The 21,870-nt window shown below is 35.2% G+C and overlaps 1 protein-coding gene across 2 annotated transcripts in view; it reads right to left on the bottom strand.

Annotated features, from left to right (window-relative positions):
• AGMO (alkylglycerol monooxygenase) overlaps positions 1-21,870 on the bottom strand; it is a 334,206-nt gene that overhangs the window by 165,321 nt on the left and 147,015 nt on the right. The window contains exons 6-9 of one of the 2 annotated variants that reach the window (XM_072764450.1): positions 7,471-7,537; positions 4,877-4,942; positions 4,710-4,789; positions 56-190 (exon numbers count right to left, since the gene is read on the bottom strand). In XM_072764450.1, the coding sequence (XP_072620551.1) occupies positions 56-190; positions 4,710-4,789; positions 4,877-4,942; positions 7,471-7,537 (348 nt within the window). The remainder of the gene's footprint in view (positions 1-55; positions 191-4,709; positions 4,790-4,876; positions 4,943-7,470; positions 7,538-21,870) is intronic. The other variant, XM_072764451.1, reaches the window with a different exon arrangement.

Below are 21,870 nucleotides of genomic sequence, written 5' to 3' on the forward strand. Positions count from 1 at the left end.
TAGACCTGGCAATATGATGCTAATCTTCACCATCACTAACATGAACTCAATTTACCTCTGGGATTTCTTCACTTAGTCCAAGTCTTGGTTTACCTGGACCCCATCCTGGTCCTTTAAATATGACAGAAAACTTATTGAAGAATCCAGGTGTGGCCCAGAATGTAGTCCATATGTAAACTAAATGGTGAAACTAGAAGAATAAAAATATGGCTTATTTAAAATAAGATAAATTCATAACAAAAATATTAATTGATTATATAATTGATTATACATTTTATTTATTTTTCAATGTGATTTATTTGTTTCTGTAATATATGGGTTATGTGCAATTTGGTTAATGTAGATTAACATACATTTGCATTCCAAATTGTAATTCACTCTACTCATTCTGTGTCCTTTAAGCTTAAATGTGTTCTTTCAATATTTCTGAAGCTCCACAAAATTATAATTTTGAAATTATAAAAGAGGACAACTATTTAGAAAATCGGCAAAATAGAAAAAATGTCTTTGTTTCCAATGGAATTAACTTAGCAGCTTGGGCACTTGACATCCATGTTTAATGATATTATTTCTGAAGTCTTGCTATATGGATATTAAGAGGTTGAACATGGAAACATATTACATATTTAAAAATAGTCTTTAGGGGATCCCTGGGTGGCTCAGTGGTTTAGTACCTGCCTTCAGCCCAGGGCATGATCCTGGAGTCTGGGGATCGAGTCCCACATCAGGCTCCCTGCATGGAGTCTGCTTCTCCCTCAGCCTGTGTCTCTGCCTCTCTCTCTTTCTCTCTCTCTCTCATGAATAAATAAATAAAAATTTAAAAAATAGTCCTTTAATTACTGTATTGAGTTGTAGATAATCGTGTCTATAATTAATGGAAAATATTCCAGTCCATTTCTTAGTCTTATTGCGGAAATCCATATTCTGTAAATAACATTGTACATTTAACAAGTACAGAAGTTAAAAGTAGGCTCAAATATGAGAAGTATTTGGTAAATATCAGGTAATGGGTAATTAGCTATGTATTCCATACATATTATAATAATGTATCATTGGATTTAAAAATAGTCCTAGAGCTATAAACTCTAAAGCTGACTTCTATTATAAGTGAAATAATAAATTAATGTAGAAAGGAGTTTTGGCTCTATGAGAATTTGTGGTCTTACTAGCATTTTCACTGTCTCTTAAATAAATTAAACTGCTAGGATAATAAAAATGGTTTTAAAATTGCTTGAAACATTACAATAAGAAATCTGAAACAATTAATGAGTAATGTAGGTTTTAGCAGAGCAGCTTTTCCGGAAAAGGGAACTGTCAGATGGAAATTTATCCTGGGCCTTAATAATAAAAAAAAAATAATAATACACAATGTAATGTGCTTAAGAGTTATAACATATATTAATATACTTATCTCTTGTGTTATTTTGAAAACTGCATTTTATTTACTTATTTACTTATTTATTTATTTTAGAGAAAGAGTGAGCACAGTGAGGGGGAAGGGCTGAGGGAGGACAGAACCGCAAGTAGGCTTTCTGCTGAGCATGGAGCCCGATGCAGGGCAGGTTCCCAGGACCCTAAGATCATGACTGAGTCAAAACCCAAAATCTGCCATTCAACCCACCCAGCCACCTAGATGCCTCTAACTGCATATTATTGCTCTCATCCTAGACACAGGCTATGAAAAATACATGGCAACGTTTTTATTTTATTTTATTTTTTTTTAATTAATTTTTATTGGTGTTCAATTTACCAACATACAGAAAAACACCCAGTGCTCATCCCGTCAAGTGTCCACCTCAGTGCCCGTCACCCATTCCCCTCCAACACCCGCCCTCCTCCCCCCTTCCACCACCCCTAGTTCGTTTCCCCGAGTTAGGAGTCTTTATGTTCTGTCTCCCTTCCTGATATTTCCCAACATTTCTTCTCCCTTCCTTTATATTCCCTTTCACTATTATTTATATTCCCCAAATGAATGAGAACATTTTTAAATAAGAAGTACTTTCTTATTTATTTGCTTTCCAATGCTCTGAAACTCCTGGATTCCAAAGGAGAGCAAAGTGAGTGTCCTATGCCTTATAATAAAGGGGGGAAGAACCCTCTCCCAACTAGTGGGGGCCATCCTACTTACTTTTTTAAAAAATATATTTTATTTAAATTCCGTTTGCCAACATATAGTATAACATTCAGTGCTCATCCCATCAAGTGCCCTACTTAATGTCTATCACCCAGTTATCCTATGCCCCACCCACCTCCTGCAACCCTTTGTTTCCCAGAGTTAGGAGTCTTTCATGGTTTGTCTTCCTCTCTAATTTTTCCCCACTCATCCTACTTGCTTTTGATGCCTCTGAGGGAAAGGTGAGAAATTTATCTGAATATAAAGGAATGCAAGTAAGAGTAAGTATATGTTTTGTAGGGTCAGGAACTCTTAATTCACACAACATGCCCACATGACATTTTCACAATGTAAGTGAGCATCTAGAAGCCTATACCTTACACACAGTTGTGATAACAAAATGCTTATATGAGGGCAGAGGCCTGGGGCACTGAACCTGACAGAGATACACAGTGGTCGCTCATAAATATTGTGACTGTCTAAAAGTTGTGTCCCTCCAAATTCTAATTACGTAACTCCTTGTATGGCTCATGGTGTGTAATTTTCTGTTTCCCATTCTGTTTCAGATATGAGCTCCTTTTCTTCAGCAGAAGTGTACACTCCCAAAGCCTTGCTACATAGAGGATCAGCCAGGGAACAAAAGGTTCAGCATCTCCCAGGAGCTTGTTAGAAATACAGAATGTTGGACACACTTCAGACCTACTGCACAGAATCTACACATTAATAAGATCCTCTCATGATTCACATGCACATGAATTTTTTTTTAAAGATCTTATTTATTTATTCATGAGAGACACAGGGGGAGAGGCAGAAACATAGGCAGAGGGAGAAGCAGGGTCTCTGTGGGGAGCCTGATGTGGGTCTCGATCCCAGGACCCTGGGATCATGACCTGAGGCAAAGGCAGATACTTAACCACTGAGCCACCCAGGCATCCCTGCACATGAAATTTCAAAGGCTCCATCCCAGAGGACAGAGACCAAGTAGGCTATTTCCTTTTTAATGTCCTTATTATAGAGATAAGACTACACCAAGTTAAAAGGTAGCTCTCAACGTATTGTTTTTTTTAAAGATTTTATTTATTTATTTGACAGAGAGAGACTGAGAAAGAGAGAGAGAGAGAGAGCACAAACAGGGGGAGTGGCAGGCAGAGGGAGAGGGAGAAGCAGGCTCCCCGTGGAGCCTGGAGCCTGGAGCCTGGAGCCTGATGCGGGACTCAATCCCAGGACCCCAGGATCATAACCTGAGCTGAAGGCAGACACTCAACTGACTGGGCCACCCAGATGCCCCTCAATGTATTATTTTAAAATTGATTTCAATTCTATAAAATTTCTTACTAAGAAAGTCCTCTGAAATATTTGTTAATCTTCCCCTGAGAGATATATTTTTAATAATGCCCAACATAGAGATAGAAATGGCCTATAGTTGAGAAGGAAGAAAATAAATAATTAACTGTTCTCTTTTGAAGTAGTGAGATAAAAATATCTTTCATTTGAAAAATGGAGGCAATTTGTGATGGCTTTTTCTGTAAATAGGCAGCACAGTGCAAAAGTTAAATTAAGGAAGGCAAGTCTTGGGCTTGGCCTGCAACCCTCTTTGGTTAAGCTTGCTGTATGTAGCTGGTTAACTTAAAAACCTGGCAATTTCATTTTCATCCTCTAAAAAATGAGGATAAAAAGAATCACTGTTTCATAAGATTTTAGTAAAGTCTACATTAAACATTTGTGTTGAGGCATTAGCAATACCCTGCACATAGTAAAATCTCAATAAATGTCACTTTCTTATTTTAAATTTCTTAAAAATTTTTAAGACAGAGGTTCAGAAAACAGACCTCACATGAACCTATAATTTCCTCCCTTACTGAATGCTGTAAACCCAACCATATACAGAGCTGTCACTGGCTGACCTCTTCAGTTTTTCAAGCATTCTTATCTTTTTCTCATTTACTAGTTCCTAACCCCAGGAGTGTTTGTGGTGGTCCATTGCTGATGAATCGGAGCTTCACAGACATTCTTCATTTCTCTAGTGCCAGCCATTGAGATCAGTGAACAACTAATACCACATGTCTAACAGAAAACGGGTCCAGTGCAACAACTCTTAGCAGGTGAGGTAATGTGCAGACCTAACCAGCTTGTAATAGTTCCTGACATCTAGGTCCAAGAAGAGTAGGGCAAAGGCCTCATGTTGAATTTCTAACCAGAGTCATGCAGCCTTAAAGCAAATATTTTTTCTTACTGTGGTATCAGCCTTAATTATGCATTTACTACTGCTCCTTCTGAATACATGAATATATTTCAGGTCTGTTCTGAGAAAGGATATGTTTGCTAAAGCACTATTTTAAAAAAATTCTCGGTAGTAGATATATTTAAGAGATCTTGTAATGAGTTGTTTTCAAGTGCATTTTGCCCAATTTGATTAGAGATTTTGTTTGAGTGCCAGAATTATTTCCAATTGCTTTTATGGTTAAAAAAACAAAACAAAAAAAATCTTTATTTTCAGGATAGTGTAATGTACTTTCACCTTTCAACAATTGATTTTTTTTTAACTATAAGATTTATGAAAGGATATAATCAATTCAGACAGAATAAAATCAGTTACCTGCACCTGGAATGGTTCAAATGTATTTATGGGATGTGTTAGACCATATACAACTTTTTCATTTTCTGCCTCGAATGTCCCTGGAAGATAAACAGGATATGATCTTTGATTCCCTGTGAGTTAAGGAGCTAGGTTACTATTTTTAAATTAATATACATTTTACTTACCAAAAATTCTGTCCCATATGATGAGAACGCCAGCATAATTTTTGTCTATGCAATAACGGTTTCTGCCTATGAAACAAAATGTTTTTTAAAAGAGTTTTTTTGAAATATGAAATTATGCTTTTGAGACATCTTATTGTATTTTAGAACCCATTCACAAAATTAAGACTTATGCAACAAAATGATTTTCCTAGGAATACCTTTTCACTGACAATCAGATTATTTGCTAGTCAACTACTTTTTTGTATTTCTTTTTGAATTAATTTTACTAAAAATATCAAAGAATTCCTTAAAACTACATATATTTAGAATTATCCTAGATTTAAAAAAATGGTTTTAGAAATCTGGAATCATTCTAAGTAATTTTACTTAAAACTATCAAAAAGTAATAATTAAAAATTAGGGCAGCCCCCGTGGCTCAGCAGTTTGGCGCCACCAGGGTGGGATCCTGGAGACCTAGGATGGAGTCCCATGTCAGGCTCCCTGCATGGAGCCTGCTTCTCCCTCTGCCTGTGTCTCTGCCTCCCTCTCTCTCTCTCATGAATGAATAAATAAAAATCTTTAAAAAATTTAACCCAGAAAAAAGGCAATACAAAAATAATATATATATATTTAAGTGAGTTGTTATCTCTACCCCTTTTCTCTACATCTTTTCCAGGAAGAAAATTTTCTACTCGGAATGAGACTTTACTGTTTTTTTTTTTTTTAAATCATAAAAGACATGAGTGAAAATTAAATTACCCTTGATTATTTTTATTAACTCAAAACATATATATTTTTTTCTGCTCCAAAGTATTCAAATTATAATTTAAATGGAACTAGCTGGGCATAGCTCCTTTAATGATTAAAAAAATGCATAAATAGATAAAACCATATTCCCATGAGCGTAAATCAAGGGGATCAAGCCATTGCTCCAACAAACTCAACTGTCTTTATGTGTCATTTCTTTACATGCCTTTACATACATGCAAATACATGTTTGAAAATGAAGACACAAGAGACAGGGTAGCCCCCCCCTAAAGTCCCAACTCCAAAATGTTTGGCATAAAATGTTAGTAGTGCTGAGGCTGAGGAACCCAGATATAAAACAGTATGAGTGGCAAGTGCCCGGAAGTGAAACAGAGGACACTAGCAACTGTTTCTTCTTCAATTCTGACTTATTCTTCTCCACTCCTTACTTTGCCTTTTATATGAAGGGTACCTGTCCTGTACAGTATATAACCCTTGGCCTCTCCAGGCCTTCACTAGCAGTCCCCTTGGGTTGGGGAATGCCTGTGGAGTTGGATTTTTCTTTTTTTAGAAGGCAGAGGGTGGGGGCGGAGAAAAAAAGAGAGAATGGATCAGGGGTGAGGAGGGAGAAGGCAAGAGAGATTTTTTTTTAAATTAATTTTTATTGGTGTTCAATTTACCAACATACAGAAAAACACCCAGTGCTCATCCCGTCAAGTGTCCACCTCAGTGCCCGTCACCCATTCCCCTCCAACACCCGCCCTCCTCCCCTTCCACCACCCCTAGTTCGTTTCCCCGAGTTAGGAGTCTTTATGTTCTGTCTCCCTTCCTGATATTTCCCAACATTTGCAAGAGAGAATTTTAAGCAGGCTTCATGGCCAAGCGAGGAGGCTGTCATGGGGCTGATCCCACAATCTTGAGATCATGCCCTGAGCCAAAATCAAGAGTCAGACGCTTAACCAGCTGAGCCCACTCAGGCACCCCAGGAAAGGCCTATGGAGATTGGAAAAGGAAACTGTGTGCAGCCTGATTCTGTCCTCTCTCTTCCTTGGTGGGGGAGGGTGGCTTGTGCTTCCACTCTGCTCCCAGCCAGGAGGAAATGGACTCATCTGTTGGGAAGGCAGGCCTAACTATGATGCCTGGAAACTTACAAAAGAACAACCATATTTATTATTTTATTACTGTCTTCCTACCCTCGACATTGTGTTTGTGAGATTTATTTAGGTCATCCTGAATTGCAACAGCCTGGACATTTTATTGCTATATAATTCCCCATTACATGCATGGTCTACAATTTCTATGTTCTACTGTGATAAGTATTTGACTTTTTTTCAATTACAAATAATGCTGTTACGCACATTCTTGTACAGGTCTTTGGGTATACACATGTAAACATTTTTTGCTGTCTTAGGCAGGAGCCACATGGGATTTTTTCTTTGTCAGACTATTGTAGCTCACAGAACTTAGGCAAGAAAGTTAATTGCTACTTATTAGGCTTTCTTGAAATCCCAACAATTTTCAAGACCAGAGCTTTCTGGCTGGATATAGGAATGATCCTCAGCATAGGGTCAGGAAGTGACATTCAACTGGCTCCTTAAATGTAGAAAGTGTGCATCACCTCAGGTGGTTAACTTGTTTTGTTTTCCATTGCAACAAGGAGATCTAGACAAAAAGGAAAATCCAAGAAAGGTGTTTTTTTTTTCCCCCTCCAATCTTTGCTTTGGAAATGAGGCTTATCCTGGTGAAGTGGAAGAAAGATATCTATGTATACAATGAATGGTGACTATGCTGATTAATTGTGATGAAAAGATATAAAATAATACTGTTCTTAAAGAAATGAAGAAGGAAAAAAAATAAAATTTCCTTACCATGATGAACCCTATGATGGCTAGGAGTATTAATAATCAGTTCCAAAGGACCAAGGTTATTGATGACCTGTTTAAAACAAAACCAATATTTATATTTATACACATAGGTATCAATTAATGGGTCTAAAAATACACATTAAAAGACCACTCAGGTTAAGAGATATTTCAAGTTTCAAGGTTAGTAACAGAGTCAGAATAAGTTCCTATACTTCCTGGTATTCACATAAAATTAATAATAAGCTTCAGGGGGCTCGGTGGCTTAGTCAGTTAGGCATTGGACTCTTGATTTTGGCTCAGGTCATGATCTCAGGGTCATGAGATTAAAGCCCAGCTTTGGGCCCAATCTGCACATGGAGCCTGCTTAAGATTTTTCTCTGTCTTCCTATGCTCTCCTTCCCCCCCAAATCTTGTGTGCATATGCACACACTCTCTCTCTCTCAAGTAAATAAATAAATAACAATACGTTTCTAACTCTATATTAAGAGGCAGTATAATAGTAGACAAGTTAAGAGTTCGGCTGACTAAATTTAGTTCCTTAAAACTCCATTTATTACTTTGTGATCTTGGAAAACAATTTAAGTTTTTTATAACTCAGCTTCCTCATATATAAAATGGAAACATTAAAAAATATCTATATAAGAACATTCTGAATATTACAAACAGTACAGGGGAATCCCTGGGTGGCTCAGGGGTTGAGCGCCTGCCTTTGGCCCAGGGTGTGATCCTGGAGTCCTGGGATTGAGTCCCACATCGGGCTCCCTGCGTGGAGCCTGCTTCTCCCTCTGCCTGTGTTTCTGTCTCTCTCTTTCTCTCTCTCTCTCTCTCTGTCTCTTATGAATAAATAAATAAAAATCTTTAAATTAAAAAAATAACTACAGTATTTATATACTTCCACTGTCAAGGCACACCTCTCAGGTCTCATGTCATTTCACATTCTTCACCTTTCAGCTGTGTCTTGATGAGTTATGGTAACTAGCGCACAACTAGGGAAGGGAAAACATATATTACATTTGCTTTCTGGTTAGTTGAAAGTTAGTTTCACCCAATATTTAGTCATGTAGCAGCAGCTTACTATTACAATTGTTAACTACTATATTAGGGTGATTCTGCTTATTCAAATATAATCCTGAATGGTCTTTTACCTATAGATGAACCACCTTTGAGTCCATTTTAGAGGTACAATTAGAAGTCAAATATTTAAAGGGCCCTGTTTTGTTTTTTGTGGATTTTTGTTTGTATCTTTGTTTTTGCAATTAAGGACCCTTCAAAATGTGGTTTATAACTCTTTAATGTTCTCTCTCAACATTTCTCAGTAAGGACCCCCATGTCAGAGTCTACAAATTGTAAGGAGTGTAGGAAGGAGGTCGGTGACATAAAAAAAGAACAGCAGGTCATATATGAGACATTTGGTGTGCTAAGTAATGAATGTTAAGCAATATGGGAACCCATTTAATTTTAATTACATTATTCTTCCATCAGTCATGGCAGATACTAGAATGTTTACTTTAATTACAGTCTTAATGGCATCTAATGACAAAATCAATATACTGTTATATTTTAAGAAATTACTCATCTTTAGAGTTAATTCCCATTTAGAGAATATATGAGGAATAAAGGAATACGTTAAATGACGCTTAAGGGGAGAAACATCCTCTGACAATCATGACACCGACACGAATTGGCAACAAGTCAGTGGTATAGGGAAAAGAGAGATGTGACTGCTCAAGAAAAAAAAAAGATATTAAAGTTACATAATACCCAAATGGAGTGTGGCAATCTTGTTTTGAATACTAACTTGAACCAAACAAAAAAGACATTTTATAGGCAATGAGGGTTAGACAATGATTATATACAGGGTTATTATATGGTAAATAATACTGTTTTTATTGCAAATTATGTTGGAGTTGTCATAGTGTAAGAAGATCTAATTGTTTTCTTTAGAGTTCTTTAACATGAGACCTATGTTTTATAAAATACTTGGCAATGAATGAAGAAAAAGAAAAAAGGATAACTAGTGAAAATAATAAAAATCATGATTTTTAAAAAGATTTTATGTACTTACTTGAGAGAAAGCATGAGACAGCACAGCAGGGGGGTGGGGAGAGGGAGAAGCAGAGTCCTCACTGAACAGGGACCCTGATGAGGACTTGATCCCAGGCCCTGGGATCATGACCTGAACCAAAAGCAGATGCTTAACTGACTGAGCCACCCAGATGCCCCCAAAATGATTTTTTAATTGAAATGACAGATATACATAAATGCATTCTATTATTTTCTTTACTTTTCTGAATGTTTGAAAATTTTCAAGATTAAATTTTAAAATTTTAAATTACTACTCTAGTAATACACAGTGATGCTCTGTTAGCCAGTTGAAAATATGAATAGATCTCTAAAGTCCCAAACAAATTTCTAGATTGTAACTCTTTATATAGTGGGGTTTAATCATTTTTTTGACAATCTCTGACAGATATTAAAACACCCAGTTAAAAATTGCTCTGCAAAGGTGAACAGCTGCAGTAGTCACGCTATCCTCAGCTTGTCGGGTCCTGTATGCTCTTGAGGTGGAAATTGCAGCAACATTTCCACATGGCAGCACTGTATCTCTCCACAGGGCAGGTGCCACCGTAATCTCCTTCTTAAACCCATTGTTTACACACTTGAAAATAGCAGTCCTTGCCTTCCATACTGTTCCCAAACTTCTAAGGAATTATCAGTTTCCATTATGGAACAGATAGAAATGTTTATGTGCAAAGGATATAAAATATTTTGTGTCCTACATTGATTTAACCTCCTTCTCTCTGTCCCTTTCTTCTTTGCCTCCCTCCTCCCTCCTCTCTCACTCTCTCTCTCTCTCTTTTTTTATCCTGGAATTTTATCACTATTTTAAAATTATTTCCATGAGAAATATACTATGAGCTCCAAACAATGGACTTTTTGGTTAACCCATAGAACAGAATTCATTTATATCCAAAGAACTATCTGTATTTTTTAATTCCAGGAGTCCAAAATTCTGTGAATTTGTAGCACTTATATCAGACTACATTCCTATCAAATAAGCCACAAAAGGTATTATCTCAAAAATATATTACTAATGGCCAAGGATTGGGAGGGGAGTAAGTACTCCCTGTATTTTATTGGACTCCATTGCTTTGTACTTGGTGGGAAAATATTTGTTAAGAAGAAAAATGGTGATGGATAGAGAACAAGAAAGTGGGGTTTCTCAGCAGTCAGAACATTGAAATCTGATGCTCTCTGTTCGGGCTTTGTATCTCTGGCAGAGAACCAGATGGAAAAGGAGAAAACCATTTTATCCTTGTTTGTCTCTTTGGTGCCTAACATATGTTACAAAAACAGACAACAAAAGGGGGTGGAGGAGACTACACTGACCAGCTTCTGCTACCCAGATGCATTTCTGATCCTTGGTCCTGGCATGCATGCAGCCAGATTTAAAGCCACACAAATGGTGAGTGCATTCAGATGATTAGAGCCTTGGCTGAGTGCATTATTATTATTATTTTTTAATGTCAAGCACTTTTCCTCAAAGAAAATCTTTTGCTCTTACAGGCTAAAGCATGGTGATATCAATACAAAAGATTCCTCCCACCTCCACATTTTTAACGTTAAAAGCCAAGTACAACACAGGCAACCCCAGTCCAATTTCCTGGTAATGCCTATGCGTACCTTGGAGCTGAGGAAGACCACCTTGGTGTGGGAGATGATTCATCATTCAGACAGCCCAGTCAGAATTGCTTTTGTAGAAAACTCTTCTGACTCAAAATCATGGAGAAGTCATCAATAATTAATATGGGTTGAGCATAATGACTTAATTATCGCCCACTTTTGCAAATTCAGTCATTTAGCAATACAACCACATCTAGCTTTGAATCACTTCCTGAAAATATGTTACTGTGGAAATAATTGCAGCTATTCTCTTTTTTAGAAAATTAGTTTTTGTCTTATTTTTAAAGATTTGGATGAGTTAATTTAAATGACGGAATTTTATAACATTTGCAGGACTAAAAAACATATAGTCCAATACTCTGTTATTTTTTTAAGTATAAGAACTGAAGCTCAGAGAAGTTAAATTAATAGTCCAAGTTCAAACAGCTTGGGAAAAGCCCTAAAGTCTTCTCGATTTCACCTCAGGATTCTTTTTATTTTTCTATCACATTGCTTCTAAATGGTACAGAAATATTTCTATCAAATAAAAATAATTTAAACTTTTAGAAGTTTCATGGACAATAACAAAATGCTTTTTTAATTATATTCTATTCAACAGAAATCCAGGTACTTATAACAAATTTAGACATTTCAGATTCCAATCCACTCATGGGATTTTAGGCACTTCTGGTGTTCTGTAGGTCCCCACAGCAATGGTCTAAGTCTTGTATGCTATAGATTTCTGTCAGAGTTTGATAACCTGAGAATCATGGATGCCTAGAAAGGCCATGGATGGGCTTTAAAAAGTCAAGAACACCCTTAAGTGTTATACCAAATTTTATGAATATGTGCCAATGGGTGTTTTTCTGGGAGGAAACTACTCTTTTCATCATATATTCAAAGGGATAGGTGAGTCCTCCAATGTTAAGAACCAATGTTGCAATCAGAGGTCTTTAGATTATTTCCTTTGCCCTTATTTAAATTGTGTTTTCAATTTCCATACTATTAAAACTTGGATGCTAATTTCTGACCCAAACTTTAGAACAGTAATCTAAACATTTTGCTATTTCTTGAAATCATAGTTTTCCAAAGGGATAATTTCTTGAGCTATTTTTCTTGTATAATAATAATTATGAATGAATAAATAATGAAAATGACAATTTTATAATGATAAGCTCCATCCATTCCATTGATTAAATTATATCCAGCAGATGTGCTCTGGATCATTTGCCATAGTGGCCACAAACTCAGTTCTCTCCTATAATTTATGGGTGGGGAGGAGAAGAGTTAAATATAAAATCAGGAGAACAGGGTCTTAATTTACTGTCATCTTCTCATCATGTCCTTGCCTTCATCAAAAATAAAGTGAACTTGAGTGAAAGGCTCCTCATAATGAACTAAATGAAACTCCAAATCTGTGAAATTCAAAGCTGTTCAAACTCTTCCTCAAGACTAAATTCCAATGTTCTCTTTCTTCTGCCTCAAAGGCCTTAACCTTCCATCTCAACCTGTTCAAATCCGACTGTTCCTTTAAGACATACCTAAATTTTGAAACACTTTTCTTGATTTTTTTAATGAGAATTTTGTTTACCTTTCTCAAAATTGTATTAAGACATCACTAATTTTTGTCACACTATTCTATTTCTAGCTATTTGTATTCACCTCCTATACAATATTGAAAGTTCAATGAGGACAGAAACTGTACCTTGTCTCGCTTTAAGTTTCTCACAGCACATGCAACATTGCCTTCCATATAGTGACAACCCAACAAGATTATATTGAGCAGATAAATTTGCCCCACTGTCCTCCCCACGCTTTTGCGTTTATAGTAGTAGTTCTCAAATGGAGATGATTGTGCTCCCACGGGACATGTGGCAATATCTGGAGATACTTTTGGCTGTTAGAACTGGAGGAAGTGCTACAGTAATTTAGTGAGTACCAGGTTTTAGTGCTGCTAAACATCCGACAATGCACAGGACAGTACCCCAGCATTGATAATGCCCTCTAATTCATAGGGGTACAAGTCTTGCACTTTAATCTTTTTGCAGTTCTGGAGGAAGCATTGTATAATTCTTGTCTTCTAGTCTGGAAATTGGGGGAAGGGGTGCATTAAGGAATGAGCCTAGTGGTCATTCCCAAGGCTACAGGCAAAACATGAGCCTGAAGTGTCCTTTTCATTTAAAGCCCAGAGAGCAAATCCAAACATGACCTGTGATCTAGTGAATTGGAAAATTAAGATAAATAGATAAAATGAAGGAGCCAAAAGCCAGTAACAACAAACAAAAAACAAACAAAAACAAGAAATATTAAAAATCACACAGTCCAGATAATGGGATAATTGAATTCTGGTGATCATTGGCAGATGGATTTCTTGAATTATTTTTATGTTTCCTCAGTTCAGTTTGTGAGGGCTTCAGCTTCAGTTAAAGGGAGCCAGAGATACAAAATACAATTTCCCTATCACCAAAGGATTCTATAATGTCTTTTGAGAGTTCTTATGACCCTCCTCTCTCCTTGCCCTACAGTCACATTTTGAGTGAGCTGAATGACGTAGAGGCCTAAAGGTTAGTGAAACTTCCGTTGTATCTAGGTTACCAGGCAGGAATAATTTTGCCCTAGAAATTGATAAAATAAGTACATGTGGTAAATAAAATAATTAAATGTCTACTATGAGTTGGTTGTAATGAATTCCTTCCACATTGTAGCTCTCAAGAGTTTTCTAATTAACCCCCATCACCTGAAAAACAAACCTCTGGAGGTCTTTCCAATTGAAATTGAAAAAAATCACTTAAAGTAGAACTCTATAGAACATCAAAATAAATGTTCTAAATTAATGTCCTGTCTGAAGTTATTTCTTATAAAATTAACATATTCTAGTCTATACATTTCTTAGTTATTTTCACTGATTCTTCTGATTGGGAAATATTGACTGTTTAGAGTTTTGTAGTTCAATTAAGAGTCGCAGAAATGATTAACTGATGCACAAGTTGGAGCGCCAGACTTGCTTTCAACAAAAACTCAGTAAATTCAAAACATGATTAATTTTGTTTTTATGAATTGCTTGGAAAATTGCATCTTCTCACCTTACTTTGACTATTGATATTACAGAAGAGACTTTCTAAATCCATCTTAAAAAGAAACCACTCAATTCTATTCTTTTGTCAAATTTTAGTATACTACTGGAAATGTCACATTATATTTCCACTCTTCAGTTTTTCTACTTGCAAATGGGTACTAAAAATACTGGAATATATTATTGAAAACCTACAGGAATATTCATAACCACTTAGTTTTCAGAAAGAAAACGTGAGCCTATGGTTAAGTATAAGTTTCTTTCCAAATAAGACATGCTTACAAATATTCATGCTTCCTGTCTGAGAGGGAGAAAATCATAATAGGGAAAATATGTCCTAGGAAGCATGTGTTTTACAGAATCCTCATTAACAATGAATGTGCTAACAATATGATAGATGCTGAAGAGTGACTGGGCTGGGGGTGAAGTGAAATGAAATCTCCATAGTAGGAAAATGCCTGCATTCAGATGAGCATTAGATTTCAGTGATGCCATTGACTCTAACTAGTCAAGACTTCTATATAGTATCATGCATGATTGATGTTCCAGGGACACATACCACTTGGGCCTCTGTGTCTCACTACAGATAGTATTTAAGGGAAATACTAACTTGTTCCTAATACATTATCATCTGATATACAAATCACTGTCATGTTATATTTAACCAAGGATGATATGCTTGACAGATAGTCTGAAAATGGCAAACTTTTCAGGTACATTAATCACAAGATTCAATGCAAATCCAAACTAAAATTAAATGGACTGATAATTATACCATGATTAGTTATTTATTTCATGGTAATTTAACTTCCTTCTCTCTTTCCTTTCTTTTTCCTTCTTTCTTTCTTTTTTCTTTTTCTTTTTCTTTTATTTTTTATTTTTTTCCTTCTTTCTTTCATCTATCAGCTAAGCATGTCTGCAACTATGCATGTACCTTTATGAATAAAAAATTCAAAAAATCTTTTATTTGGAAAGATCTCTACAATGACTATAGGATTATGCATATCTTTTTGAAAAGCAAGTTGGTTATAAATATTTCCAAGACCTTTCAATTATATATTTAAATACTAAGTTATCAGTAAAGTTCTCTATTAACATTGGAAGTAATGTTTCAGATCATTAAAATCTGTTTTATAAATTTTATCTGAGTTTTTTATCAAAAGATAATTGCACAATAAGCCAACCAAGTAATCCCTTGTCAGCCAGTCCAATCATTCTGCAAAGATTTTTTGAATTTCTATGGACTTTACTAGGCTTTAGAAGTAAAAAGAAATGAACTAGTACACAGGCATTTCCTGCAGGAAGCTTATTTACAAGCCAGTGGATTCTTCCTTGGAAAAGTTAGAACATTTTCAGAAAAAAAAAAGTTTTATAAAGTTTTTTTTTTCAAAAATTTTCTGTACTTTTGAGAAGGATGAGAAAATCACTCTTTTTTTTCTTTTCAGTTACTACTGCACAGTGCAGATACTTGAACTTATAATCAACTTGAATTTATAACTGGCACAAGATTACCTAATAGGAAGCAAATTGAATTCCTTTCTAGGTCAAAAGCTAAAAATTACCTTTGGTAAAAGTATATTCTTATATATAGCCCCCTATAGTGTAGCTTTGCAAAAAATCCTATTGATTGCTCCTGGAGAACACTGTAGAGAACTTTCTTTTGTTCATAAGCTTCTTCAACAGTCACTATGTGAGGTTGCTTTATTTAAGACGTATTTATTGAGTGCTTATTTTAGAAAAGTACTTATTTTATGAGTGCTTATTTTATGAAAATTAAGATCTTTCCAGAGACCACAGAGTGGAACAATGGAAATTACAATTTAGTTGCAGGTGATTTATTTCTTAAAGTTACAATAAGGGACACCTGGGTTGCTCAGTGGTTGAGCATCTGCCTTCAGCCCAGGGCATGATCCTGGAGTCCCAGGTTCGAGTCCCACACTGGAATCCCTGGATGGAGCCTGCTTCTCCCTCTGCCCATGTCTCTGCTTCTCTCTCTCTGTGTCTCTCATGAATAAATAAATAAAATATATTTTTAAAAAGTTACAATGAGTGACAATGCCAGTTATTATTGCTTGAATATATATATATAGGAATAAATTTTTACTATCAAGAAATTCTACAGCAATTCCTTATTGAAAGTTTTAGTAAAGGAATAAAATCCATGAACACTGCAAGTTAACACATTAAAATAATTTTACTTCTTATTCTGAATTAGTTGATTTTTAAATACTCATCGTTCTTGTTAAAATCTTAATCAATCTGAACATTTATGGATAAATTTATATTGTAGAGCATCTGGTGATGAAATGTAAAAATAAAATCTTAATTACCTCCCCCACTAGTTCTGCTATGTTAATTCAAGACAACACACTCAAGTATTTAGACAGATGGTGGCGGCAGCCATATTAACCTCTGATTTCTCTACAGGGAAGCAAGAGAAAGCAGAGCTCTTAGGATGTGTGCTTGTCTGCCTAGTTTCACACTTTGAAATCCTCGACAAATGCTGATTTATTCACAGCCAAATGTTTTCCTATCTGATTAGGCAGCTTTCTACTTCAGTAAGCATGTAATATGGAGGTAGCTGAATTTCCACACTGAGGAGTGAAAAAACAATATTTATAGTTTGGAAATAAAACAATCTGGAAGAATCAGGACTGTTGGGATCATAAAGAGCTTCATAGGGAGTAAATTTCTGATGAATCTATACCATAGGGTTAAAGAGTTAAAAGCTTAGTTTTAAGAAGAGTGAGACTTAGGCTATGTTTATACAATAAACAGCAGTTTTAAAGGACTGCGTTTATAATAAATTATCTTGAAGGCTGATTCTTGTCATTTATGATTGTATTATTCCTTAAACAAGAGGACAAGAGCTAGACTAGTTAGCATTTTATTTGAATTTGTCTCGGCTTACATTTTAAATAACACTTTTGACTTTTCCTTGGAAAAATGAATGCAACTAGCTACTGAATGTGTTTCTTCAAAGAGAGGTCAATTCCAAGTGACTTTCTTTTTTTAATGACACCTATTAAATTGACAGAAGGGAAATAGGAAACATTCATAAGCATAACATATAAAACTTTATTCTAGTGTAATGCAAATTTTATATTTACCCGTTTGGATACTCAGTGGAAAAAAAGAACCACATTATTATCAGTAGTAGTAACATTTGTTAAGAAAAGGTAGCTAATAAACTGAGGGGTTAAGTAGTCCTTGTTTAAATATCCAATCTAAAAAAAAAAAAAAAGTCCAATCTAGGCATTGTAATACATGCCCCATATATATGTCTCATTCTAAAACTCATTACATTTTGATTACTATTAAAATATTCTCAATTTCAGGTGTGGCTTCTACATTCATTCATCAACAAATATTAATGGATTACTGACTATGTACCTGGAATTGCCTAAGCATTTGATACTTCCATCCATAAAACATATGCATCTGCATTAGAGTTTATAATCTCATGTGACAGATCTTCTAATTATAAGTTTTGGTCGTTAAAAAATATTTGCAAGTACTAATCTTTTAAAGTCAAATATAGAATGGATTTTCAATCATTAGGTTAGAAGCTACAAGGATCTGTCTTAAGTTCATTTGCCCTGTTTTCATGTGCATACTTTCCTTCTAAGAACAAGCTAAAGAATATGCCCTCCACTCATCCCTCATGATTTTTTTAAAGATTTTATTTATTTATTATTCATGAGAGACATACAGAGAGAGAGAGAGACAGAGGCAGAGACACAGGCAGAGGAAGAAGCAGGCCCCATGCATGGAGCCCAACATGGGACTCGATCCCGGGTCTCCAGGATCAGGCCCTGGGCTGAAGGCGGCGCTAAACTGCTGAGCCACCCTGGCCACCCTCTTTTTTTTAATTAGTACATTCTGTCTTAGTTCATGATGCTATAACTAAATACAATATATTAAATGGCATAAAAAACAAACATTACTTCTCACAGTAACAGAGGCTAGGGAGTCCAAGATCAAGGTGTCAGAAGATTCAGTGTTTGGTAAGAGCTACTTTCTTACTGTTTCCTCTCTTTCATGTCTCTTCTTACAAGGGCACTAATCCCATCATGAGGATTCCACTCTCATGACCTGTTTACATTCTAAAAACCCCATTTTCAAACATCATTATGTTTGGGATTACAGCTACAACACATGAATTTGAAGAAACACAATTCAGTCCTCTCTGATCTAAGTCTTTTCTATGAGCATTTGTTTCTCTGGTTCCTCTCCAATACACATATGTATTGTAAAAAGTCTAGTTAGCAAGACCAATTCATTCGTTAATTAAAAAGATATTCGTTGATGGTCACCCAAGTTCAAGACAGTGGGAAAACAAAGATGAATAAAACAGTCTTTATCTTCAAGAAGTTTACCGTCAGCTCCTATACTCATGGTGCTCAAGCTTCATAATATCAATGTTGTAGATTCCTATCCTAGCTCAGAGGAGATTTATTCATATTCTGTGGTTCTTAGAAGGGGTCTATCATTCTATATCTTGAGAAAGCACCCAGGTAATTCTGATACATGCATGTGACCCATCCATCTCCGCCTTTATGTACCAATTCTAATAAATAGTCTTATGACTTCTTTCATAATAACCACTATAATAACTAGTATTATTTTTCCTGATTATTCACTTAACAAATGTTATTTTATTAAGCCTCACCACACTCTATGGGGTGAGTATAATTACCTTCAGTTAACAGATTAGAAAGCAAGGTCAGAGAATTTAATTAACATTTACTAAATATTCCCACTCATCCTTTAGCAAGCATTTCTTGAGATTCTATTATGCAGGAACTCTTTTAGGTTCTGCAAACACAGTAACAGTAGTGTACAAACCTCTAACAGAGGGCAGATATCTCTTTGATTATACAACCTATACTCTTAAACATTATGTCGTATTACTCTCTTGTTCCTAAAATATTCTTCTTTTCAAGTCTGTCAGTAGATTCCCAACTTATACTTTATGCCAGAAAGCTTCAAATTCCAGTCTTTTCAGAACAGACATTTTAAAACAGTGATCTATGAATTTTTAGATAGTCCAATGATATTTTTCGGGAAGCTCAATATAGTTTTTGTGTGTGTGTGTGTGAAGTTTTTTTCTTTAGGAAAGAATCACTAAAATCTAATAAATTCTTGAAGGAGGACATGATTCTTAAAATGATCCTTAACAAGCAAAACCAGTTAAGTACAGCAGGTTAGAATAGTCTCTTTGTCTGGCCCAGAGTAGGCACTCAAGAACTATTTTTTTTAATGTATGATTTTCAAAGAGATTTGATTATCTAATACATTTGGGAAAAAAACTACAAAATAATACACGAATAAGTTGAGGGTGAATTATCTTAAAAGGTAACTATAGAATAGAACAAAAAATCATTTCTAGGGAAAACATGTATAGGACTTAAAGACAAGCTACAAAGAGGTTAGAAGCAACATCAAGATTTGATCATGGTGTTGACCTGAAGTAGCAACGGAAGCAAAGAAGAGCAGCTGATTTGACACATAATGAAATACATTTTAAACATGTTAACTAGGTGTAGTGTTAAGTATTCCTGTGAATATGTTAAATGAGACATTGGAAACATTGGCCTTAAATCCATAAGAGTGTTAGCATTAGAGATACAAACTACGTAATTACTTAGAGACAATATGAGAATAGTGAAGTAAATTAAGTTCTAAAGAAGAAGAGTACTACAAAGAGAGAATTGGAGGGGTGCTGGAGTAGCTCAATCAGTTGAGCATCTGTCTTTGGCTCAGGTCATGGTCCCTTTGGCTCCGGTCATTGTCCCAGAGTCTTGAGATCAAGCCCCACATAGAGCTGCCCATAGGAAGACTGCTTCTCCCTCTTTTCCCTGCTCCTGCTCTCTTTCACGATCTCAGTCTCTCTTTCAGATAAAATTATATTAAGGTAAAATAATTCCTTTAAAGGAAAAGAGAGAATTGGAACCTGAAATTCAGAGAGGAATAGAAGGTACTATGAGAATAAACAGGCAAAAGTACTATGAAATATCTCAGTTTATTTCCAGAACAAAAGTCTTATTAGATTAGGCACTACTGAAATAAGCACGTGATGAATGAGAAGCATGAAATTTTATTTTTGTTAAAATAAGTATTTTTCAGAAACATGTGTTTTAAAAACTACTTCTTCCTGAAAATTCCTTTAAATCTTAAAAGATACATGATCATAAGCCTTAAAAATTTATATTCTATTAGGGGAGATATGGCATAGCTATATTCCAGATATAAGTATGAATATGTATATACATAACAAATTTATTATACAAGAGATATAAGTATTTATTTAAACACTGCCATATGCATTTATTAAAGTTCATTCATATGTATATAATATATGTACTTACATAGACAAACATGTTCACACAATAGATGAGGCAAATTTTGTTTTTTGCTATTAAGGAACTCAGAATAATGGGAGAAACAGAGTTTAGCAAGAAATATAATATAGAGGTATAAGAAGTAAAACTAAGCATTATTAACTGAATGCTTTCCATAAGCAGGAAACAGTGTGTCATAACATTATGTCCTCCAACAGAGTTCATACTCTCATTTATTAACTGTCAGGATGGAAATAGAAATAGACACAATTGTAATATAAAGAAACTGCACTTAAAGAGTTAAGTAGGAGGTGAAAAAAAGACACTCTGAAGGAAGTGGTAATTGAATAGCATCAGGAATTACATTTGGAAAAGGTCATCAACAAAGAGGGCATGTATAAATACAAAGAATGAATAAGTGTTTGGTATGCTTGAGAGCAAAATGCAGGGTGGTTTGGCTAGAGCATCTAACTAATGGGATGGGAATGGAGAGGTAAGCAAAGATCATATTCTAAGAATGCTGAAATCTATTCATGAATTTAAGGTATTTAATTTTGTCTTTGAGGCAGCAGAAAGCCATTCAAAACTACCCATTGTGGATGTTTGTTCTCATGTTGGCAGTGCCTGATATTACTGGGTTTCTAAAATCATCACCATGGATGTTGTAGGCAAATATATAGAAAAGAGTGTAGGAATAGAAAAAATAAAATTCTATCATAGCCATCTATGTAATTGATGGAAGGAGTATGAGCTAAGGTGAAATAATGAATGAAAAAGGTTAAGAAAGATCAAAGGGCTATTTAGGAAGAAAATGATTGTATAATACCTTAAAAGAGTGAAAGGATGAGCTATTAACAATTATGCCATGAAAATAGGCATATATTGGGGTTGTTTCAGGTAATCTGGGTCATTTCTAAGAAATGTAAAATCAGTGATACCAGATTACAGAGGAGGACAGATGAAAATTTTTTACCAGGCTTTGTATCACATATCTGTTAATCTAGCTACAACATTCGGCAAGTTATTTAATCTCTAATACTTCAATTTCCTCTCTTTGAATGGGGACAATAGGATTGTATGATGCTTAAATCAGCAAATCTTATGAAATACTTAGCATAGTGACTGACACATGGCCTGAGCTACATAGGTACTTACTGTTAACAGAGGACATACTTAATGAAGAATGAATTTGAGTTGGGCCTTAAAGAATCTATATAGAAAATATGAAAGAAGAGAAATACTAATGATTGTATATCAGATGTATTTGGGAACTGGAAAATAGTCTAATTTGACAGAATTGCACGGAATGGAAAGTATGGGATG

This window comes from Vulpes vulpes, chromosome 7, assembly GCF_048418805.1.
Source record: "Vulpes vulpes isolate BD-2025 chromosome 7, VulVul3, whole genome shotgun sequence".
Lineage (NCBI taxonomy): Eukaryota > Metazoa > Chordata > Mammalia > Carnivora > Canidae > Vulpes > Vulpes vulpes.